The sequence below is a fragment of the Papio anubis genome, chromosome 14 (genome assembly GCF_008728515.1).
Source record: "Papio anubis isolate 15944 chromosome 14, Panubis1.0, whole genome shotgun sequence".
Lineage (NCBI taxonomy): Eukaryota > Metazoa > Chordata > Mammalia > Primates > Cercopithecidae > Papio > Papio anubis.
This window is the reverse complement of record NC_044989.1, coordinates 74,784,833-74,808,306: the sequence shown is the minus strand read 5'-3', so window position 1 is coordinate 74,808,306 and position 23,474 is coordinate 74,784,833. Positions and strand designations below refer to the sequence as shown.

Below are 23,474 nucleotides of genomic sequence, written 5' to 3'. Positions count from 1 at the left end.
TTTTTTAAAAAAACCACTCTGTGCTTCAGATTATACTATATACTTATAATGTATCTAATTTCATACAAAAAGCCCTGTGAGGTAGGGCCCATTATAGCTTTCCCATTTTACAGAGGGGCACAGAGGAAACTGAGGGTTGCAGATGTTATACAACTCACCCAGGGCCACAGAGCTCATGTCTAGCCCAGGGCAGCCTGACTTGACTCCCCAGGCACTGAACCGCCACACTCCTGTTGTTCCCTTCCTGGACGCCTTTCCGTGACTCTCAACACATTCCTTGTTGTCCTCTTGATCCCCACCACACCCAACCCAACCACTGTGTCCCCTCTTTTTCTGTTCACACACATAAACTTCTTAAACCCAAGCTGACTTTAATGAGAATTTTAAAATTTTTAAATAGGTCTCTGGCAAAGAACAATGCAGGAGTAAGAATCCAGGCACAGTCCAACATCTCCCTGAGGCCTCCACATGGGCCCCTCAAAGTGTACCCACTCTGACCATGCACCACTTTCCACAGACCTGGTCCCGCAGCTGTCCCTTCCTTTGGGGAAGTGGAGAAGGGACAGCTTTAGGAGGATACAGAGCCCATCCCTCAGCCTTGCCATCTGCCCCACTTCTTAGGACTTCCTGGGATTGTCCTTCCTTTGACTCCCCTATCCCTCTGGTCCCCTGGTCTCATACAGCACGGCCCCTCCCACCTTCTGGCTTCTGCTGGTTCTAACCATTTTCTTAGATCCCTAGTGCCACCTCCCCATGGCCCTCCTTCTCAGGTAGAGGCCTCTGACTTGACCCCAGTCTTGTCAGTCCCTACTCTAGACAGCTCGCAGTCTCAGCTCCCTGAGGCCCCGCCTTTATGGACCTGGCTGTATAGGGCTGAGTTGTAGCTTTTGCTGCCACTGCCAGTTGCAGTACCAGGTTCAGGCTTGGGAGCAGGGAGGGGCTTTGTGCTCCGAGGGGGTGGCACAGCATAGTCATCAGTGGCAGGGTTGTAGGGGAGCTCATAGCCCTCCTCCTTCACCCGGGCTTGGCACCACCATGCATCCTTGGGCTCCCGAGGCAGATCATAAAGGCCCTGGGGAGGGACTGGGGCCAAGCCTTCAGGTTCATCATAGATGGGGTCCTCTTTGGGGTCCGTCAGCTTGGCCTTCAGCAACTGCTGCTGCGCATGCTCAAACAAGTCCCAATAGAGAGGTTTCTTCCGTTGCACTCCCTCTCCTGCCCGGGCAGGGGTGCTGTCCAAGGGGTCTGAGTATAGGGAGTCCTGGGAAGGGCATGGAGCAATTCGCAAGGAGTCTAAGGGCTCAGCGTACAGGGCTGGGGGGCTGTCAAGGAGCTCTTGGGGGCCAGGTGGGGAAGGCAACTTCCCCTCTGCCACCTCCCCTTCATGGGAATCAGCTCTGAGAACATCGTGCCCCTGTCTGGCCTTTCCCTGGGCCTTCTGCCGGTGGATGGCAGTCTCAACTGCCTGGAAGATGTCATTTCCCTGTGCTGTCTGGAAGGTGAAGGTTCCAGGGCCGGAGGGGCAGCGGCGGCCAGCCTCGAAAGAGAACATGACCTGAGGAGGGTAGAGAGGGAAACACATTACCAGGAGCCATCAGAGGAAGTGAGTCACAGGCCTGCACTAGTTAGGGTATCTACAAAGAAGAGACCACCTGGGGTCACCGGGTAGGCAAGAAAGGGGGATCCAAAGGTCAGAGCTTCCCACCTTCTGTCCTGCCCCACCCCTCCCACAGCTGCCCAACCCAGGAAGCCCTCCCGGACAGCCCCTGCACCTTGTCCCGGCCATAGCGACGCAACAGAGTGTAGGGCCAGGACAGAAGTGGCTCCAGTATCTGACTCTGGGCCCCCATGGTCAGGAGAGTCAGCCTCTCAGTCTCCACCCTCAGCACGTAGGAGCCATGCAGGCCACAGCGCTCGGCGGCCTCAGTCCTCTGCACCGTTACCCAGAATTGGGATCCTGGAAGGCATATACGATTAGACAGCTGCTGGGGGAGGGGCGGGGGCAGCAGTGGGGACCCAGAGGACTCATGAGCGTAATGTCCAAGCACTCACTTGGAAGCCAGATCTCAGGGCCTTCCTACTTCCCCATGGGCCCCTGGGTATCCACCCACTTTCCAAAGGCCCTCCTCCTCACTCCATCCCTGCCCCGGCTTCTTAGGCGTCTACCTTCCCAGGTGGGGCTGTACAAGGAGTTCTCCAGCATCTCCAGGGCAGAAAGCTTAGGTGGGTTATCTGAAGGCGCCAGAGTCCAGCTGCCTTTCTGTAGTAGAGAGAGAGCATCGAGAAACCTGTAATTTTCTCAACGGGGAGTGGGTGTCGGTCTGAGCCAGCCCCATTTCTCTGCCTCTGTAACTGCCCCCACCCCGCATCGCCGCAGCTCCTCACCGGAAAGGCGTTTCGGCACAGCGTCTGCACCCAGGCTGCACTGGACGGCGCGTCGGCCGCCAGCAAGTGCGAGCGCTGAGCAGTGTCCAGGCGGAAGGCAGTGGCGCCGGGCTCAGGCGGGGTCTCCACGGTAACAGGGGCCACACTCACACACTCAGCCAGACGGATCACCTTGCAGTCCAGGCGGCGCGAGCTCCCTCGGCCACCCCCAGAGCTCGACCCCTTATGGTCAAAGAACTCGAGCCGCGCTACGCCGTGAGGACTGGCCGGGTAGAGCACGGCCCAGGTCTTCCTCCACTTCTAGGGAGAGAGTGAGAGGGCTGGAGAGTGAGTGGCGTGCGCGGGCGGCCCGGGTCCCGACGGGGAAGGAGGGAGCGGCGCAGGTCGATTTGGGGTCTGGGACTTCCAAACGGGGGGGCGAAGTTTCCCAAGGAGGATGCCACTCCGTCTCCCCAGGACCAGAACCCCGAGACTAGAGACGCTTTCTGGGAGCGTACAAAGCAACTTCGCAGGACAGTCACAGGCTCTCCAACTGCCCGCGCCGCGCTCCAGCCTGCTGCCCACCTCTCCCTGTTTCTGGGCTCTCTCACTCACTACTAGCCCGGATAAGGTTCGGCATCCGTGCCCCAGACTACCTTGGTCCCAAAGCGCTGACTCTGCAAAAACAGCGGCCCTTCCATCACGGCTCCGTCCATGGCCCCCGGCGGTTCCTTCCGCGCTTCCTGGCCCTGCGGCGGGAGGCGGGGCGGGAGGCGGGGCCGGGTTCCCTGGAGGCGTTTCCGCCCCTCCCCGGCCCCCACCGGCGGCCGCTGGGGGGTCGCGGTGGGGTGAGGGAGAAGAGCGAGAAGGAAGGGTGGAGGCCCCCGGATTAGCCTGGCGCTACCCAGGCCCCTACCCGCCGTCGTAGGGGCGCGCCGGTAGCTCCACCGAAAGTACTTGGTTTTGGCGCGAGGACCCTGGCCTCTGGACGTGGTGGCTGCGCGTGACGTCATATGTCCAACGTGACATCAGAGTGAAAGCCATGACCTCACCCCGAAAGCCCCCGGAGGCACCGGAGAGACCCACACGGGCCTCCAGAGCTTCAGTTCCCCTGGGCGGGCCCGCCCCCAGCCCCGCCCGAGCCGGGCTGTTTACACTCCGCTGACCCGGGACTCGGAGGGAGAGCTGGGATTGAACCGCTTCCCGCCACCACCGGGGACGCCCCGCCGCCCGGCGGCCGCTTGCATGTCAGCTCCCTGACCGCAGAGGCCTGGCCTCCATGCCGCGGGAAGAGAAAGCTTCTTTGAGCGGGCCGGAGGGCCGGGGAGGGGGAGGGGGCGCAGCAGTGGCCAGCTCCACAAGGAGGGAGGACTCAGAGGAGGAGAGGAGGGAACTGGCCGGGAGGAATGGAGCGAGAAGGCGGAATGTGGGAGGGCTCAGGGGGATGTGGGAGGGAAGAACGGAGAAGGGGGAGAGAGGGGGGTCTAGTCTCCCCTGGCCGATCATTTTTTTTTTTTTTTTTTTTTTTTGGAAGTCCTAGGACTGATCTCCAGGACCAGCACTCTTCTCCCAGCCCTTAGGGTCCTGCTCGGCCAAGGTAGGGGGAGTCACGTTAACCGCAGAGGGAGAGAGTAGGGGATGGAGAGGATGTGGAGGGACCAGAGAAAACGGTGGTGTGGGATGGAGTCGAGGGGAAGCCACCCAACTGAGAGTTTGATTCTTGTCTAAGGGCATGTGAGACAGAGTACAGAGAGGAGGCACATACCGGAGGCGGGGGCTCCGGGTGTTCTGAACAGGGCCACCAGGCGCGCCCTAAGGGAGGGGGCTACTCCGGGAGGCCCTACCCCTGGGTCCCCAAGCCAAAATGTCCCCAGAACAAAGCTGCCTTGTTGGATTGATTGTTTGGGTTGGGGGAAGCATGTTGACGGGGGCTTGCTGTAGAGGGGCTGTTCTCAGCCCTAGGCAGAGAAGGCCTTGGCTGAGGAGCCATAGCGCCTGGCCTCCGGTTGCCCGGTGACAGCGATGGTGGTGTTGGCAGGAGGCTGGGACAACCCTACCCCATCCCCCACCCAGCCTTAAGGCCTGGCCCTCCTGGGCCTCTTGACCCTGCAGGGCATCTGAGAGCCTGTGTACTGGGGAGGGCATGCAGCAGGCTCTCCAGGTGAGCTTTGGTGCCAGCCTTCCCTGCCTGGGAATCTGCTGGGTTAGGACTCTGGGCTCTCATTCAGGGGATCTGTGATCCCAGGGACGCCTAGGGCCCCTTACGTGCCTCTCTGCACAATCAGTACAGCTGTCTGTCCTCCCTCTGGGTAAATGGGGTCATCTGGATCCCTCCCACGTCCGCCCCTTGGCTCTTGTCAATCTCTCTCCTCCTCACCCAGGGCTTGCTTCATTCCCCTATACTGAGTGCTTGGTTCTTTTCCTATCACCTTCTATCTGTTGTCTCTCTCCTCTGTGTCTTTCTAAAGTTTTTCTCTCTCTCGTTCCCACAGTTTCCCTTCCTCTCACATCCTGTCTGTCTGGGTCTTCCTCTCTGCGTGTCTCTTGCTCAGTCTCTGTCTCTTTTTCTTGACCCTTCTCTGACTCTTGATCTTTCATAGCTGTCTCTTATCTCTGGGTCTCTCAGGCTGTGCCTCTATGACCTGTGCCTCTGCCCTTATTTAATGTGCTTCTCTCCCTGTCTCTCTTGGTCCCTGGGGCTCTTTCTCTCCTGCTGTCTCTCGCGATCTCTGTCTTACTCAGTGTCTGTTTTTCTTTCGTGACTTCTCCCTCTCTTTCTGACTGTGGGCCCCACTCAATCTCAGTTTCTCTCACACGTACTTTCTCTCTGGGGCACCCAGGCCTTCCCTACCATGCGACCTGTCAGTGTCTGGCAGTGGAGCCCCTGGGGGCTGCTCCTGTGCCTGCTGTGCAGCTCGTGCTTGGGGTCTCCGTCCCCTTCCACGGACCCTGAGAAGAGGGCCGGGAGCCAGGGGCTGCGGTTCCGGCTGGCTGGCTTCCCCAGGAAGCCCTACGAGGGCCGCGTGGAGATACAGCGAGCTGGTGAATGGGGCACCATCTGCGATGATGACTTCACGCTGCAGGCTGCCCATGTCCTCTGCCGGGAGCTGGGCTTCACAGAGGCCACAGGCTGGACCCACAGTGCCAAATATGGCCCTGGAACCGGTGAGCAATGATCCAGGCATATCCTAGGTATTACCTAAGTGTGGCCGAAGTGCAGGGAAAGGGAACACCAGGATGGCACAGCCATAGGGACGCATGACATCAAGAACAGCCAGCATTGAGTAAACCCATGGGTGACAAACCAAGCAACATAGTTACTTCTCAGAGCTGTGTGACCTTAGGCTAGTTGGTGCTTTCTCTGAGCCTTGGATGCCGTGTGTGCAAAATGACTAGATGATGTCTAAGTTCTTTTCTGCTGCAAAAGTATGATCCTACAAAGCCATCCGCAAAATAGCCCAGATACAGGTGAGCCCTGTACAAATAAAGTACAGTTGGTTTCATGGGACGCTAAGAGCAGGTAAATGATATCTGGATGTCCCAAAGTCATAAGGGGTCACAGACACTGCAGTTAACAAAATCAGGCTATAGGCCAGAGCTAAAATTAACAAGGTGGTACTGTCTAAGGACAAGTATAAAATCTAGGACAAGTATGAGTGTGGGTGGTGGAGGCTTAAGAGCAGTTCCCTGGGTGAGGCCTAGGACTGCGCCCATGGTATGAACCCACAGTGGGATTGATGGACAGAAGCAGGTGCAACCTGCAGCTGATCCCCCAGTTCCCACTGGCTAGACCACCTGTGGAATTAAGTGTCATTTGTAGATGCTGTGTTTTAAGAGGGACAGTAGAAAATGGAAATACTTTCACAGGAGAGCTGCCTAGATGTGAAAGATTCAGAAGCCAAGTTTCAACGAGGAATTGCTGAAGAATCAGGGAATTGATACGGAAAGTAAAAGCCTTGCATAGCAATGACATAATGGTTGTTTTCAAATATGAGAAGGACAGTCGTGTGGCTGAGGGATTTTTCTGGTTGGCACCAAAGGACTGAATCAGATGTGGTGGGGAAAAGTCACGAAGAGTCACAAGGACTTTGATGACCTTGAACATTGGCTAGGACAGATGACCTTTGAGGCTGCGCCTAATTCTGAGAGGAAGTCAGTGATACTCCACAGGGTTCAGGCCAGGCACGGTGGCTCATGCATGGAATCCCAGCACTTTGGGAGGCTGAGGCGGGTGGATCACCTGAGGTCAGGACTTCAAGACCAGCCTGGCCAACATGGTGAAACCCCGTCTGTACTAAAAATATTAAAATTAGCCGGGCATGGTGGCTGCACTTATAGTCCCAGCTACTTGGGAGGCTAAGGCAGGAGAATTGCTTGAATCTGGGAGACGGAGGTTGCAGTGAGCCGAGATCATGCCACTGCACTTCAGCCTAGGCGACAGGACAAGACTTCGTTTAAAAAAAATCAGGGCTGGGCGCGGTGGCTCAAGCCTGTAATCCCAGCACTTTGGGAGGCCGAGTCAAGCAGATCACGAGGTCGGGAGATCGAGACCATCCTGGCTAACACGGTGAAACCCCGTCTCTACTAAAAAATACAAAAAACTAGCCAGGCAAGGTGCCGGCAGGCGCCTATAGTCCCAGCTACTCAGGAGGCTGAGGCAGGAGAATGGCGTAAACCCAGGAGGCAGAGCTTGCAGTGAGCTGAGATCTGGCCACTGCACTCCAGCCCAGGCGACAGAGCGAGACTCCGTCTCAAAAAAAAAAAAAAAAAATCGGGTTTCGGACAGAGAGAAGAACAAGGGCAGCACAGACAGGGCGAGCACAGAAGAGAATGCAAGGATGTGATGAAAGGATCTTGGATGTCCAAGCCTCATAGATAGATCAAACTCCTAAGCCCCCATGTATTGGCTGTGTGGTCTTAAGCAATTTACTTAGCTTCTCTAAACTCCAGTTTCTTTATATAAAATGGTGTTCTGGCAGCTCTGTTCTAAGAATGATCACATATGTGCACACCATGATAGAAAACCTGGCACGCAGTAGGTACCTGATTAATTGTAGCTATCATTGAATGGGTAGAGACTAATCAGAACATCAGGGTTGATTCTTGGTTTTTTTATTCACCCTATCAGGTTCTTGAGTACCCCCAGATCACACCAAACTTCCCTCAATCTTATGCCCCCTTCCTATTCCCTGCCAGGGTCCCCTGTCCCTTCTCCACCCGTTATCATACCAGAAAGATGGGATCATCATGGCCAGGTGGGAGGCATCAGCACTCACTTTTTCCAACATCCCCATTACTCCCCCATCCTCCCTCCCCAAGCTTCTCTGTCCCTTCGTCTCCCCTTCCACAGGCCGCATCTGGCTGGACAACCTGAGCTGCAGTGGGACCGAGCAGAGTGTGACTGAATGTGCCTCCCGGGGCTGGGGGAACAGTGACTGTACGCACGATGAGGATGCTGGAGTCATCTGCAAGGACCAGCGCCTCCCTGGCTTCTCAGACTCCAATGTCATTGAGGTCTGCACTTCCTAGACATACACACACATACCACACAGGATAGCCAAGAGGACTGTGGGGTGGTTAGGGGAGACATTAGAAAGTAGTTACCACTGGGGGATCATTTGGATTGGTGGGAGGCTTGGAAAAGCAAATGATAGAGCTCCCAGATGCTGTAAAATCCAACAGGGTTTTTAGCATTCGCATTCAAGGGGCTACACCTGGCATGAGACTCTCCAGCTTGATCCCTAGTCACCCCTGGGGCACCTGGTGCTCTCCTTCTCAAAGGTTCCTGCTTTCCTGAGACATCTTCCTTCTGACTTTCTCCTCCTCCAAAGCCATTTCCTCTCTAAAGTGCGCCCTCCTGCTCCAGGCACAGGGAGGTGCTCCTTCCTAGTGCCCTGAATCCTCTCTGGGAGCAAGCATATCCCCCCGCGCTGCTGGCTGCAAGAGAGTCCACACCGAGGACTGCGGCCATTGTGGCCGCTCTCTCAGTGCCGCCTCGGGCCCATCTGGCCACTGGGTTTACAGCAGGCGCACCAAGCAGGGTTCCTTAAGAGTGGCAGGACAGGAAAGGTGCCACTGGGATTCTTTCCCTGCTTGTGGCCCCGCCCCCAGGTAGAGCATCACCTGCAAGTGGAGGAGGTGCGAATTCGACCCGCCGTTGGGTGGGGCAGACGACCACTGCCCGTGACGGAGGGGCTGGTGGAAGTCAGGCTTCCTGACGGCTGGTCGCAAGTGTGCGACAAAGGCTGGAGCGCCCACAACAGCCACGTGGTCTGCGGGATGCTGGGCTTCCCCAGCGAAAAGAGGGTCAACGCGGCCTTCTACAGGTGAGGGGCCGCGGACACCGGGCGGAGCGGGCCGGGATTGGGGTGCTCCGTGATGAATAGCCTTGGGAGACATCTGAGCAGGTCCGGGGCACGGGAGGAGCCGGGGATCGAGACGCGCGGGAAAATATGGAGGCCGTTGCGAAGCTGGATTGTTGGGAAATCTTGTGGGACCACGAAAGGTGCCCCAAGGGAGTTCCTGAAATGGGGACCAGTGAGGGTCCCGCTCTCTCGCGGCCGACGCCTGGCTGGGCAGGCAGATTCCTCGGCCCGGGGCGCGCGCCGGCCTCGCGAGGCCACTCCCAGGCCCTGGGGCGATTCCAATGCTGGCGCCGCCGGCCAGCGAGTTCCGAGTTCAGCAAGGACGCGGCCGCCCCTGGGAGGCGGCGCCTGGGTGTGTCCCGCGCAGGCTGGGCGCGCAGGGTCTGGGGACTCCGGGACGGCGGCGCGCGGTGGCCGAAGGGCGCCAGGAGACACGGCGCCCCCTCTCTGCCCGGGCCACCCCCGGGCGCGTGTGTGAGCGCTCGAGCGCTCGGACTCCTGGAAGTCCTGGAGTTTCCCAGAATCTCTTTTGGCGAGGCCCAACCTCTCCACCTGCGTTGGAGCCCTGGGGTCCAGTCCGGCTTCCAGGGAAATGCATCACCATGGGAACTGTCTGTGCTTAGCGTCTCCCTTCCCTGGAGCATCTCCTTTGATCTTTTTGAGAAACTGCCATTGACAGCCAGACATTTATTTGGAAATCTTTACACGCTCTCTCTGTAATCTACTTTGCAAGTCAAAAATCCTCCCTTTCTTCAGTGGTTCCCTAGATCAGTATTGCTGAAAGGCCACTTGATGTCCGGATAGCTTTCCACAGGCACACTACTGCAGATGGGGTCTGATGCGGCCAGCCACTATAGAAATCCTCAACTCCGACAGAAGCATGCTCGGATTACACTGTCTTCCTACTGCGGCAGCTTCCCACTGCTTATACTGAACTTGTCATCACCTAAAACCAGTTCAGGTCTTCCCTATGCTTCCTACTGATAGAGCAGCCTTTTCCAAACCAGGTATAGGTGACGTTTACCCTCCTATTACATTTGTTTTGATACAGAATTTAGAAGCCATAAAAAAGCCATGATGATCCCATGAGATTATCTTGAGTCCTGATGTGACTTTCCATCTGTCATCCCTCTCAGCCTCCTCTGCTGAACAGACATGGCAGCTTTGCCTTCTGGCTTCATCCAAATGGCTAAAAGTTGTTGTGAAAATGTTTAAAACCAAAGTCTAACTCTTCTTGCAAAATGTTCCTGCAGATTTTCATCAAGCTTCTAATCATCAGCTGTAAAATATGTTCCTTCCACCAACTGGGAAGAAACAGAACACTTCAATGATATAACCAACATTTCACCTGATCTATCTACATACTTCTTATCTGTGATGAAATCATGGGAGATTTTGTTAGTCTTTGATAAAAAATCCAGAAATGCTATATTCACAGTCATTCTCCAGCCTTCCAATTTAGTAACCCTGTCAAAAAAGAAAATCATAGTAGTTTGAGCCTATTTTTACTGAAATCCTTTTAGGTCTCTTAAGAATCACCTTATTTTTTCCTAAATGCTCACAAACTTCTAGTTAATAATTTATTCTAGAATATTACTTATGTGTAGATTGAGGAATTGAGGAATCCTTTTTCGCCTTTTTTTTCTTTTGAAAGTCAGGATATTATCCAGTCTCCAGTCTTTTCTATACCTGCTCACACTTTCTTTGACTTGGCTCTGAGGCTCATCTGAAATGTCTTTCAGTACTGAGGATTTTCAGTACTTTATCTGGCTTGGACACTCAAACCACTTTAAAACAAACATGTGCTGTGCCTCTTTACTTTCATCTATCTTGGGGCTGCATTTCTTTCTCTGTGCTGCTTACCTTCCCTAATTTAAACCCCATGTTCTGAAAGATGCATAGCATTTAAATAGACATTTCCAGTGAAGAGGATAGCATGAACAAAGGTGTAGAGATCCATTCACCCAATATTTATTTACTGAGATCTTACTGTGTGCCAGGTACTGTTGTAGACGCTAGCCGTGGCTCATGCCTGTAATCCCAGCACTTTGGGAGGCCAAGGTGGAAGGATTATTTGAGCCCAGGAATTCGAGACCAGCCTGGGCAACGTAGTGAGACCCTGTCTCTACAGATAATTTTTTAAAAATAAAATTAGCTGAACATGGTGGTGCGTACCTGTGGTTCTAGCTACTTGAGAGGCTGAGGCGGGAAGATTGCTTGAGCCCAGGAAGTCAAGGCTGCAGTGAGCCGTGATTATGCCACTACACTGCAGCCTGGGTGGTAGAGCAAGACCCTGTCTCAAAAAATAAATTAACTAAGGCCGGGCGCGTTGGCTCACACCTGTAATCCCAGCACTTTGGGAGGCTGAGGCAGGTAAATCACCTGAGGTCGGGAGTTCAAGACCAGCCTGACCAACACGGAGAAACCCCGTCTCTACTAAAAATATAAAATTAGCCGGGTATGGTGGCGCATGACTGTAATCCCAGCTACTCGGGAGGCTGAGGCAGGAGAATCGCTTGAACCCAGGAGGCGGAGGTTGCAGTGAGCTGAGATTGCGCCAGCCTGGGCAACAAGAGCGAAACTCCATCTCAAATAAAAATAAAATAAAGTAAGTAAATAAATAAGTGGTCAAGGAAGGCCTCTTGGAGAAGGCATCATTTGAGAAAAGATTTAAAGGAGGTGAGGGCACAAGCTATGCAGACCTCTAGTAAACATTTCCAGGAAGAAGGATCAAAAATGAAAATATTCTGGGGTGTGTATGCCTGTATATATGTGTGCGTGCGTGTGTGTGTGTGTGTGTGTGTGTGTGTAGTGGGTGATGAGATAAGGCATTCTTGTCCTTCTCCTGGAGGCCACTGTGGCTGGAGCTGAGTGAAAAAGAGGAAAATGGTAGGACATGCAGTGTAGGTGGTGATCAGAAAAGAATGGGGAGCCAGATCCTGTGGGCCATCTGGGAGAGGCTGGCTTTTGTTCTGTGGGAGATAAGGAACCACTGGAGGGTTTGGAGCAGGGTTGTGACATTGGGCTTCCATTTTTTTTCAGTACTACTTTCACTGCTTTATTAGGAATAGACTGTAAGGGATGCAGTAGAAGCAAGAAGTCAGGTGGCTAGTTATGGGGTTATCGTCTTCTGAAAGCCACGTAAAGAAAGTGAAAAATGATGATGACCAGCGAAAGTGGTGAAAAATGATCAAGTTTTATAGATAGTTGTGATGTGAGAGAGAGGAGTTAAGGCTCTCCAGGTTTTTGGCCCCAGCTAAGTATGGAATTGGCCTCACCTGACAAGCAAAATAGTGGATGGAGCATGTTTTGTTGGGAGATGGGCTTGGGGGTGGAGGATAGGCACTTGGTTTTAGACCTGTTAAATTTAAGATTCTTTAAGACATTGAAGTGGTGAGGCTAAGTTAGGCAATTTAATATAGGACTCGGAGTTCAGTTGAGTAAAACATATAAAGTCCTGAAACTGGACAACATACCAAGGAAGTGAATGTAAATTTAAAAGACAGAAAGAGGCCCAGAGACTGAACCTTGGGGAGACTAAATATTTAAAAGTCAGAAGATAAGATGAAATGCAAACAGTGAGGTGAGGTAGGAAGAAAACCAGTGGAGTGTAGTGGCCTGGGAGCCAAGTAAAGTGCTTCAAAGAGGAGAGAGTGACCAGCTGAGTCAGTGCTGCCCAGACCTAAAAACATGAGGACTGAGAAACAAATGCTGGATTTAGCAACAGGGAAGTCACTGTTGTCCCCAACAGAGATGATAATGAATGGCTTATATTTGGAAAACAGTAAGTTAGCAAGAGTAGCTTTATACTGAGAAATAGTGGGAGATCTAGATAAAGGGAGGCCAGAAAATGGAATGCTTTAGGTGCCAAATTGGAGAGCTTGGCCTTTGCCTTGTAGAAAAATTACAAATAAAAGTATTTGTATGGGACAAGAATAAAGCCAGTGTTTTTGAAAGTTTGCCTGATAGTAGTAGATGAGGAGAGGAGGGTCTGGATGCAGTAAAACCAGTCAGGAGTTTGTTCTAAAATTGAAGCTTATCAGGAGGGTAACAACAAAGATGGAGGAAAATGAATAGATGTAGGATGACTGATAGAACATAGAGAATGAGAGAAGAGACACCTAAAATGATTCCGACACTGCCTGAGAGAAGGATGGTACCAGCAGCCATCTCTGGGCTTCAGGTTAATATGAATTAGCTTTAGAGATGGGCCATCTTTGGAAAGTTTGAGACGCAGGAATTGTCCCCAGGTTTGCAAAGCTGAAATAATTTTTAGAGATCAGGAATATTTGTTGGACATATCGGAATCTCATACTAAGTCTGGGATATAAAGCCTGGGGAAAGAGATACACTAAAGCGCAGAGGCCATTTTTCTTGGGGAAAGAGATTGCGGGAGTCCTGGGAGATTCTGTGATGGGGCTATGATCTAGATCCTTCACAGGTCAGGCCCAGCAGAGGGAGCATTCTCGCAGGCGATACAATTATGAAAGACAGGCAAGATAGTTGTGAACAACTCTCCCCTCCCTAGGGGGAAAAAAGATGGATCTGCTAGCTTTTAGAGGAAGTAAGATTTAGGGAATGAGAAAATCAAAACCTGATGTATTAAACATTTTTCAATTTGTTTTGGTAGTTCTACCCTAGAACATGTAAAAGTTGTAGAACTTTAGAATAAGAAAATAATGTACAGATAATTGAACTATTTACTGCTCTTTTACAGGTAATGAAATTGAGGCTCTAAGAGCTTCAGTGCTATTTAAGAAGTCACTCTTCTAGTTCATTTCAGCTTGACAGATGTTTATTGAACTCCTATTTGCCAAGCACTGTGCAAGGTGCTGAGAATACAATGGTGAATAAATGACAAGAGAGGTTATTAGGCTGCACACCATAGAAGACCTTATGGTCCTTATAATAAAAGGATTGGGAAGCCATTGATGTTTGGGTTTTTTTGTTTTTTTGTTTTGAGAAGGAGTCTGGCTCTGTTGCCCAGGCTGGAGTACAGTGGCACCATCTCTGCTCACTGCAACCTCCGCCTCCCCAGGTTCAAGTGATTCTTCTGCATCAGCCTCCCGAGTGGCTAGGACTACAGGTGCCCACCACCACGCCCAGCTAATTTTTGTATTTTTAGTAGAGACGAGGTTTCACCATGTTGGCCAGGCTGGTCTTGAACTCCTCACCTCAGTTGATTCGCCCACCTCGGCCTCCCAAAGTGCTGGAATTACAGGCATGAGCCACCGCTCCCGGCCATTGAAGTGTTTTTTGTTTGTTTCTTTGTTTGTTTTTTGAGACGGAGTCTCTCTGTCACCCAGGCTGGAGTGTAGTGGCTTGATCTCGGCTCACTGCAAGCTCCGCCTCCCGGATTCACACCGTTCTTCTACCTCAGCCTTTGGAGTAGCTGTGACTACAGGCGCCCGTGGCCACTCCCGGCGAATTTTTTGTATTTTTAATAGAGACAGGGTTTCACTGTGTTAGCCAGGATGGTCTCGATCCCCTGACCTCGTGATCCACCCGCCTCAGCCTCCCAAAGTGCTAGGATTACAGGTGTGAGTCACTGTGCCTGGCCCATTGAAGTGTTTTAATGGGGAGGGCTGTGAGATGGCATGATCAGGTTTGTGACTCCAAAAGATCATTTTGAATCTATTTCTTTTTCTTTTTCTTTTCTTTTCTTTTCAGACAGAGCCTTGCTTTGTCACCCAGGCTGGAGTGTAGTGGTGCAATCTTGGCTCACTGCAACCTCCGCCTCCCGGGTTCAAGCAGTTCTCCTGCCTCAGCCTCTCGAGTAGTTGGAGTTACAGGCACGCACCACCGTGCCCGGCTAATTTGCTTTTTTTTTTTTTTTTGTATTTTTAGTAAAGATGGGGTTTCTCCATGTTGCCCAGGCTGGTCTTGAACTCCTAACCTCAAGTGTTCTGCCTGTCCTGGCCTCCCAAAGTGCTGGGATTACAGCTGTGAGCCACCACGCCCGGCCTTTGACTCTATTTCTGAGAATGGTCAGGAGAGGAGCAAGATATATGGATTGGAGAGATTTAGGAGGTAAAATTGACAGGACTTGGTTATTGATTGCCTTTGGGATCCAAGAAAGGGAGAAGTCAGGATTAACCCCTAGGTTTCTGGAGTGGATTTTGCTGAGATAATTATCTTTCTTCTTCTTTTTTTTTTTTTTTTTTTTGGACCTACATTACATTTTAGATTACTTTCAGATCTCTACCTAGAAACATCAAGAAGACAATGAAATAGATAAGATTATGAATACACTTTATATTGTGTGTATTAGATTATGGTGTGAATTAGACCATATAGAGGGCCCTATATGAAGTGAGAACAGAATGCCTAAGATAAGAGCTCCACAAATTTTAATGACCAGATAGGGGAGGAGCCTGCAGAGAAGACCAAGAAAGAGCAACCAGAATTAGGAATAGGCGGCTCTGGGCACACTGCCTAGGAGTCAGCCCTGCTCCCTGGGGAGCCACTCCGGAAATTAAAAATATTTTAATAATAATAATAATAAGCAGAATTAGAAATAAAACCAGGATATTGTAGTGTTATAGCAGCCAAGGAAAGAGAGGACAGTCGGATGTTGCAGAGAGGTCAGTAAGATAAAGACTGAAAAATGTCTGCTGGATTTAACAAAATAGAAGTTTGCAGAGTGATAGGTAGGGAAAACCAGAGGAAGTGGGTTAAAGAATGAGTGAGAGGAGGCTGGGCATGGTGGCTCACACCTGTAATCCCAGCACTTTGGGAGGCCGAGGCAGGTGAATCACCTAAGGTCGTTTGAGACCACCCTGGCCAACATGGTGAAACTCCATCTCTACTAAAATACAAAAATTAGCTGGATGTGGTGGTGCATGCCTGTAATCCCAGGTACCTGGGAGGCTAAGGCAAGAGAATTGCTGAGCCCAGGAGGCGGAGGTTTCAGTAAGCCAAGATTGCACCGCTGCACTCCAGCCTGAGTGACAGATCAAGACTTTGTCTAAAAAAAAAAAAAAAAAAAAAAAAAAAAAACGGTGCGAAGAGAGGATATAAAGATGGTAAATATGGACAGCTCCTGAAAAATGTTACTATGAAGGGGAGGAGAGATGAGTAGAGGGTGTGTGTGTGTGTGTGTATATATGTGTCTGTGTGTGTGTAGGAGTGATTTGAATGTTTAAAAGGATTCAGTTGAGAAAAAGAAATTGTGTGCAGGACAGAAATTGTAAAAGATGGAATTTAGAAACATTTAGGGACAGTAGACTTAGAGAAGAAAGATAGTTGAAAGGAATGAGAAGAGGATATACAAATATAGACAGGTTTTTGTTTTGGGTTTTTTTCTGTTTGTTTGATTCTTTGTTTTTGAGATATAGTCTCTCTGTGTTGACCAGGCCGGAGTGCAATGGCACCATCATGGCTCACTGCAACCTCGACCTCCTGGGCTCAAGCAATCCTCCCATCTCAGCCTCATGAGTAGCTGGAACTAAAGGCTCGAGCCACCACATCTGGCTAATTTTTAAATTTTTTGTAGAGACGAGGTCTCACTATGTTGCCCAGGCTGGTCTCAAATTTCTGGGCTCAAGCAGTCCTCCTGTCTCAGCCTCCCAAAGTGCTGGGATTACAGGCATAAGTCGCTGCCCCTGGCCTATACATAGGTTTTTATGTTTTATGGTTGAAGGAATGAACAAATGGTAGGTGGAAACAAACACATCTGTGAGTGAAGAAATTTAAATCAAGACAAATAACAGCACTGGTCCTCAATAAGACAAAGTCCTTAACATAACTTATATATAATTTTATATATAAAATATTTATAAGATAAAAGGGTCTAAACTCTTTTATATAAATATGAAATAAGATTACATATATGTGTGGGGGTATATATATAAATAATACAAAGACCTTATGATATAATGTCCTTAAATAATTTAGAGAAGAGGTACTTCTAAATTTCTAGACAATACCAAAATGTTTGAGTACTACTCTGGAGATCAAGGTGATCTCTCCAGGTTGATTGGTGAAGAAGCCAAGTGTATTTCATTTTGCACATTTTAGACATGTTGAAGAAAAATACATTTGGAGAAAAAAGTTCACACCATATTTATAAGATGAAAGAGTCTAACTACTAGTAATGTCTCAGTAAAGGGACCTGAAAGTTGTATATTCTTTGCCAAGAATGTCCAACATTTTGGACACTTTGACAAAGAGACCAACTAAGTAGATCCTCAGGAAGAAGCAGAGGCAGGAAATATCAAACAGCTTCTGAATGGTTTAAAATATATACATATATTTAAATCCCAAGGTGTCTTCACACATTAAACAGTCATCCCTCCGTACCCATGGGGGATTGGTTCCAGAACCTCCCAAGGATACCATAATTCAAAGATGCTCAAGTCCCTGATATAAAATGCTATAGTATTTACATATAACCTATGCACATCCTCTGTATGCTTTAAATCATCTCTAGATTACTTATAATACCGAACATAATGTAAATGCTACATAAGTAGTTGTTATATTTTATTGCTTAGGGAATAATGACAAGAAAAAAAGTTGGTACGTGTTTAGTACAGATGCAGGTTGAATCCACAGATGCAGAGCCCATGGATATGGAAGGCCAGCTGTACTGTGTTGAAATATGACTCCTCAAGAGAAACAGCAGAGCAGGAACATGTTCAAAGAAAGGATAACTAAGGCTGGGCTCAGTGGTTCATGCCTGTTATCCAAGCAATTTGGGAGGCCGAGGCAGGAGGATAGCTTGGGCTCAGAAATTTGAGATGAGACCAGCCTGGACAACATAGTGAGACCCTGCTTCTACAAGAAAAAAAAAAAAATCAAAAATATTAGCCAGTCATGATGGTGTATGCCTGTGGTCCCAGCTATTCAGAAGGCTAAGGTGGGAGAATCACTTGAGCCCAGGAGGTCAAGGCTGCAGTAAGCCATGGTTGCACCATGGCACTGCAGCCTGGGTGACAGAGTGACCCTGTCTCAAAAAAAAAAAAAAGGAAAAATGATTTATTTCCCTGGAAGTTAGGGAGATGAGCTCAGTTTGTGAATGACCACAGCATATGGGATTGGAACTTCAGCAGGAAGGGCGGTGTCATTGTAAGGAGCCTGGCCTGTGTTCCCCAGTCAAACCAAGTTAACGCCCTTGGATATTCAGCCTTCGTTCTTGGTCCTGGCCCAGCAGCCTCAGGCATGGACAGTGTCAGAATTCTTTCTCAAAGAGAGCATCCAGGAAAAAAAGACCCGGTAGCCTCCCTAGGCCTGACTCAGGCTGGTTCTCCCTCCTAGCCTGATCAGTCTAGCAATCCTAACAATCCTAACAATGCTCCCCTTAGCCCTCCACTGAGGTTTAGCACTAACATCTGGACCCAGGAGTCCTTACTTGCCATCTGCCCTATCTAATTTCTGAGGGTGGTAGCATGGGGACACCATCCTGAGTCCACGGCCTTCATTTCTGCTCACCCACCTGGTCATGTGCTGATGAGGCCAAGCAACCATGAAACCTCGGGTCTCGGCCAGGCACAGTGACTCACACCTGTAATCCCAGCACTTCCGGAGGCTAAGATGGGCAGATCACAAGGTCAGGAGTTTGAGACCAGCCTGGCCAAGATAGTGAAACCCCATCTCTACTAAAAATACAAAAAAAAAAAAAAGAAAGAAAGAAAGAAAGCTCAGGTCTCAGGAGTGTCTTGTCTGCTGTTATAATGTCGTGCCACCAGGAAGCCTTCTGACTGCTAGAAGAGAAATCTTGCCCCTGGTCCTAGTTGCACCAGCCTTTTCCACTTGGTTCTACACTGACCCTGACTACTATTGTCTTATCCTCACAGAAAGTTGAGGAAGCGAGCGGCCAAGGTCTCAGCCCGACACCCCAAGTCCCTTGGAAGGTAATGGGGCAAGAGCCCTGGGACCTCCTGCTCACCCCGTGGCCCCAGGAGGTGGATGGATGGATGGCAGCCTATCCATATCCATCCCAGAACCCAAACTGATGGATTAGGGATGTGAGGAAAATGGCTTTTCCTGTGGGGAGGTGAAGGGAGCAGGCATGGGGTTGGGCAAGCTTTGATCTTAGGGAACACAAGGAGGAAGTAATGTAGGAGCAGCTGAGAAGCCTGCCATCTTTACATGTCCCCCAAATAGCTTGGACTCCAACCTCAGCCACCTTCATTCCTCCTCCTTCCTGCCCCCTCCATCACTTCACTTAGTTCACCCACGTTCCCATTCTCTCCCCTCTCCACCTTTCTTCTTCCCTCCTCCCCCTCCCAACTCTGCCACATCGATTGACATTGCTAGATTTCCCATTACTGTTGCTGAATCCAGAGAGCAGCATGAGTTCCTGAAATGCAGTTTAGTGGTATTCGGCAGACGGTGGATGTGGAAAATCTGGCCGTCCTTCACTTTTCCTGTCCCTATGCTGCCCACGAAGGGTCTTTCCCAGAAACAGAAAAATAACCCTCTACCTTTCCTGTGCCACGTACGTAACCACTACCTCTACCAACTTCCTTCTCCTTTTTGCAGACCAATCACCAAGCTTAAAGTCAAACCCAAACCCCGAGTGGGCAGGGGGCCAACCAAGAGGTAAATAAAATTCAGGTTGGGTGGAAAGGAGATGGAGCACAGAGTTACCCGGCTGTGGCCAGGGAGGGAGGGGGTCCAGGAGGCCTGTGTGGCTGAAAGAGCTGACCAAGAAGAGGAGCAGCAGCAGCTCTTAGAAATCACTTTCCAGGGCTTTAACCAAAGTGTTACGCAAGACTGGTCCTTACCTTGGTCTCAGGAATGATGCTCGTCCCAGGATTTGTTGGTTTTTTCACTCACTGACTACCTCGTTCCACATGCTTACTTATCTTCCCCTGGTGAGTTCCAGGAGACAACCTGGTGCTTTTCTCTTTCAGACGCCATACTTGCCTCTCCTGTAAGAGGCTACATTTGCCTAAGGGATCAGTGTTCCCAAATCAAATGTTTTATTTGATTAGTTGTTGAAAATAAGTGCTACCAGCTTACTCAAGATGGAGTGAAACTCAGGGTCCCCTTTGGAACCTTTACCAGGAATGTGGACAGATTGACAGCCCCTGCCTCTCTGGCTCATTTTCCACAATTAGGCTCCCAGTTCCCTAATCTTCCTCCTGGGCTCCTTTAGAACTCGAAGTGGGAAGCTTCCAACCCCTGTGATTACATCTAACTTGTCTTCAAAAGGCAGTTTGCACATTAAAAGTCTCCCTGATAACTTCAACAGGGACTGAAATATCGATAATTCATCCCTTTCTCCTCTCCTGTTCTCAACAAGTTCCAGTCTCACCCAGTGGTCCCCTCATAGCCCTCATTCCCCAGGTTCTCTGGTGGTTTCAAAGGATCCCAGAAATTTGGGGATGTTCTTGTAGTACCCTTCTAGCTTAGGGTCACCTTTGCCCAACATGGCCACACTCTAGCCTTCCCTGACCCCCACATTAAAGTACACACTGCCATTTTTATTTTGTTCATTGTAGACAACGGGGATGAGGATGTTTAGAAGATAGATGTCTTTTTCCTGTGATGGGCTCTTTTTTACTTTCAGCCAAACAGGACTCTGGGGGAGTGCCTGATCTCTAGATCTTCAGGATCCATTTATCCTGAGCTTCCAAAGGTGTTCTGTAAAGTCTCCAGGCTTCCTTTGTCTGTTTTGTGTATAAACTTTTCCTCCTCCTGTGTCTTCCTAGCCAGTGGCTTCAAGTCATCATACTCCGTCCTTCCTCTGACATCAGGTGATAGGGCACATTACTGCAATAATGCATGACCACATCAGCCTCACAGACCCATTCCACTGACACCAGACCTCATCTTCTTCCCTTTTTCTGTGGGCTTGACCCAACTGTTTTGGGCAGAGTGTACTTCACTCAGGCACATGCCTCACTGCAGCCTCTCATTCTATTGGTATCGATAAACAAGTCCCCCCATTCTCTCAAACATCTCGGCACCATTTCCAAGCTTTAGCATCTATAGTTCAGTCCCATTATCCTATTCAGTTGGCTTTGGGACACTGTTATGTTGAAATTGCAGAAGCATGGACTGCCTTTTTAAAGACTTACACAGCACAGGTCCTGGGATGTCTCTGCCATTTTGTTGTTCACATCCACCTCCTTTCTCTGGTCATTTATTCCCTCAGACGTTGACCTGTCCTGCATGTATACATCTTCATTCTTGCATATGCCAGTCCCAGTTCTTCCTGCATCTACCTGCTGGTCTGTTCTTGCTGCATCTGCCCCTCCTAATCTGTCCTGCAGAGTCTCTGGCCTCTGCGGAGCCATGTAGATGGGAGACTTCCTTAGTCCTTTGCATCCTGACTTACTCAGTTATTCCAGTCTCAGCATCACAGAAGGACTTGCTCGCCCTGGCTTTTCAGGCTTCCTGTGTCAGCCACTCCCTCCTGGCCATTTCTTCCAACTGGAAAGTCCTGGTTTCCCCTTCCCTGAGGCCTTAGCCTCAGCCTCCTTTAGGGCCAGCAGCCTGAAACCACTTGGAACAGTTTCTTCCAGGCAAGTCGAGACTAGCCATCCTTCCCTTAGGGTTGTTCTACTGCAGGAGGTCCCCAAGGGCCCTCCTGTCTAGGTAGTTGAGGCTCCCTCAGCCTGGAAACGCAGCAGTCCCCACGTATCTCCGGAGGGAAACACAGAAGGGGGAAGAAGAGGGGATAAATGGTCACAAAAGGGTGGGGGGCATGGTGGGGGCTTGAAGTGGGAGGATGGTTGTGGGGCCAAGAGGCAGGAGCATTGTTTTACCCTACTGCACCTCACTCCTGTCCCCCCAGGCTGCTGGCCCAGCGGCAGCAACACTCCTTTGGTCTGCATGGGGTGGCGTGCGTGGGCACGGAGGCCCACCTCTCCCTCTGTTCCCTGGAGTTCTATCGTGCCAATGACACCGCCAGGTGCCCTGGGGGGGGCCCTGCGGTGGTGAGCTGTGTGCCAGGCCCTCTCTACGCAGCATCCAGTGGCCAGAAGAAGCAACAACAGTCGAAGCCTCAGGGGGAGGTGTGTGAGACAGTGACTATGACCTTTCCCACCCCAGGTGGAGAACCCCTAGCCTGGCAACCCCTGATTAAGCACAGCCCTGACCTTTGAGGACAGAGAGGAGCCTTCCAGGGGGTGGGCCACAGACCTGATACCACCCACTCCCTCCCACCAAAGTCTCACTCATCTCCTAGGTGCCCTCTCCGTGCAGATGTTGCCATTTGCCTCTGTTGGGCACTTCTCTGTTCTGTAGGCCCGTGTCCGTCTAAAGGGCGGCGCCCACCCTGGAGAGGGCCGGGTAGAAGTCCTGAAGGCCAGCACATGGGGCACAGTCTGTGACCGCAAGTGGGACCTGCATGCAGCCAGCGTGGTGTGTCGGGAGCTGGGCTTCGGGAGTGCTCGAGAAGCTCTGAGTGGCGCTCGCATGGGGCAGGGTGAGGCAGCATGGAGGTGGGAGGGAGAGGGAAGGAGGTACATGCTCCTGGGGGGCACATTCCTTCGGAAGGTTAGGTGTCCCCTGGGCAGACAGTATATGCTTAGTTACAACTTCCTGATCTTTGCCATCCGGTCCTAGGCATGGGTGCTATCCACCTGAGTGAAGTTCGCTGCTCTGGACAGGAGCTCTCCCTCTGGAAGTGCCCCCACAAGAACATCACAGCTGAGGATTGTTCGCATAGCCAGGATGCCGGGGTCCGGTGCAACCTACCTTACACTGGGGCAGAGACCAGGGTCAGTCATCCTCTCCACCTTGGTTGAGGTCTCTTTCATCCTATCCAGGCCTGGCCTCCAATCTACAGTCCAATGGCCCCCAGCCCGTGGACTGGCCCCTGCCATCCTGCAGCTCCCACCTGACCCATCACTTGCTAGCCCATTATGTGCCTCTGAGTCATGCTTCAGCTACATCTGTGTTACAGACTCCCACTACCTCACCTCAAAGCTTCCTCCAGCGCTTCCATTCTGTGTCACTACAGATCCGACTCAGTGGGGGCCGCAGCCAACATGAAGGGCGAGTCGAGGTGCAAATAGGGGGACCTGGGCCCCTTCGCTGGGGCCTCATCTGTGGGGATGACTGGGGGACCCTGGAGGCCATGGTGGCCTGTAGGCAACTGGGTCTGGGCTACGCCAACCACGGCCTGCAGGTGAGTGGGAAGGAGAGGGGAGCCGAGGCTGTTGTCTCAAAGCCTGTGTTTTGGGCAGAGGGCTGAGGAATGAGTCCCTTGGCCCAAGATGCTGGATCCTGGGCCTTACAGAAACATCTGCATATATCCCCAGGAGACCTGGTACTGGGACTCTGGGAATATAACAGAGGTGGTGATGAGTGGAGTGCGCTGCACGGGGACTGAGCTGTCCCTGGATCAGTGTGCCCATCATGGCACCCACACTACCTGCAAGAGGACAGGGACCCGCTTCACTGCTGGAGTCATCTGTTCTGAGAGTGAGTGAAGGAGGGGGTGATGCATGCCAGGGAAGGGAGGGTCTGGGCCACCCCTTTGCTGGGAACGGGGGCTGTAATCTGGAGGGGCACTCGTTCCCCATAAAAGAACCAGTTTCACCAGGCAGGCGTGGTGGCTCACACCTGTAATCCCAGCACTTTAGGAAGCCAAGGCAGATGGATCACGAGGTCAGGAGTTCAAGACCAGCCTGGCCAACATGGTGAAACCCTGTCTCTACTAAAACTACAAAAATTAACCAGGTGCGGTGGCAGGCGCCTGTAATCCCAGCTACTTGGGAGGCTGAGGCAGGAGAATCACTTGAACCCGGGCGGCAGAGGTTGCAGTGAGCCAAGATCACGCCACTG

At 51.1% G+C, this 23,474-nt stretch overlaps 2 protein-coding genes across 8 annotated transcripts in view; one reads left to right on the top strand and one right to left on the bottom strand.

Annotated features, from left to right (window-relative positions):
- Nucleotides 1–33: 33 nt before the first annotated feature.
- Nucleotides 34–3,486, bottom strand: DOK1 (docking protein 1). Of its 3 annotated transcripts, none has more exons than XM_031655298.1 (5): nucleotides 3,021–3,486; nucleotides 2,386–2,685; nucleotides 2,167–2,260; nucleotides 1,773–1,957; nucleotides 34–1,555 (listed from the first exon to the last, which is right to left on the bottom strand). In XM_031655298.1, exons 1-5 carry the CDS (start codon nucleotides 3,375–3,377, stop codon nucleotides 830–832), a joined length of 1,662 nt encoding a protein of 553 aa, XP_031511158.1. In that variant the 5' UTR covers nucleotides 3,378–3,486; the 3' UTR covers nucleotides 34–829. The 3 variants fall into 3 exon arrangements, with proteins under 3 accessions (XP_031511158.1, XP_017803155.2, XP_021780693.2); XM_017947666.3 differs by having other exon boundaries at nucleotides 2,386–2,705; nucleotides 3,021–3,113; XM_021925001.2 differs by lacking the exon at nucleotides 1,773–1,957.
- Nucleotides 3,487–3,530: 44 nt separating this feature from the next.
- LOXL3 (lysyl oxidase like 3) overlaps nucleotides 3,531–23,474 on the top strand; it is a 21,764-nt gene continuing 1,820 nt past the window's right edge. For 2 of the 5 annotated variants that reach the window (XM_031655295.1, XM_031655297.1), the window contains exons 1-12: nucleotides 3,531–3,611; nucleotides 3,899–3,961; nucleotides 5,205–5,529; nucleotides 7,715–7,878; nucleotides 8,476–8,690; nucleotides 18,527–18,583; nucleotides 19,215–19,274; nucleotides 21,478–21,697; nucleotides 21,930–22,110; nucleotides 22,251–22,405; nucleotides 22,648–22,815; nucleotides 22,949–23,111. In XM_031655295.1, the coding sequence (XP_031511155.1) occupies nucleotides 5,217–5,529; nucleotides 7,715–7,878; nucleotides 8,476–8,690; nucleotides 18,527–18,583; nucleotides 19,215–19,274; nucleotides 21,478–21,697; nucleotides 21,930–22,110; nucleotides 22,251–22,405; nucleotides 22,648–22,815; nucleotides 22,949–23,111 (1,696 nt within the window). In that variant the 5' untranslated portion in view covers nucleotides 3,531–3,611; nucleotides 3,899–3,961; nucleotides 5,205–5,216. Of the gene's footprint in view, nucleotides 3,612–3,898; nucleotides 5,530–7,714; nucleotides 7,879–8,475; nucleotides 8,691–18,526; nucleotides 18,584–19,214; nucleotides 19,275–21,477; nucleotides 21,698–21,929; nucleotides 22,111–22,250; nucleotides 22,406–22,647; nucleotides 22,816–22,948; nucleotides 23,112–23,474 lie in introns of those variants that run through there. The other 3 variants (XM_031655296.1, XM_009184480.4, XM_009184482.3) reach the window with 3 other exon arrangements.

Excerpts from the sequence above, each read along its gene's own strand:
- DOK1 (XM_031655298.1), bottom strand. The coding sequence starts at position 3,377 with ATGACGTCACGCGCAGCCACCACGTCCAGAGGCCAGGGTCCTCGCGCC. Across the intron at positions 1,958-2,166 it reads GTACAGCCCCACCTGGGAAG|GATCCCAATTCTGGGTAACG; the intron begins GTAGACGCCTAA and ends TATGCCTTCCAG. Across the intron at positions 1,556-1,772 it reads GTCGCTATGGCCGGGACAAG|GTCATGTTCTCTTTCGAGGC; the intron begins GTGCAGGGGCTG and ends TACCCTCCTCAG.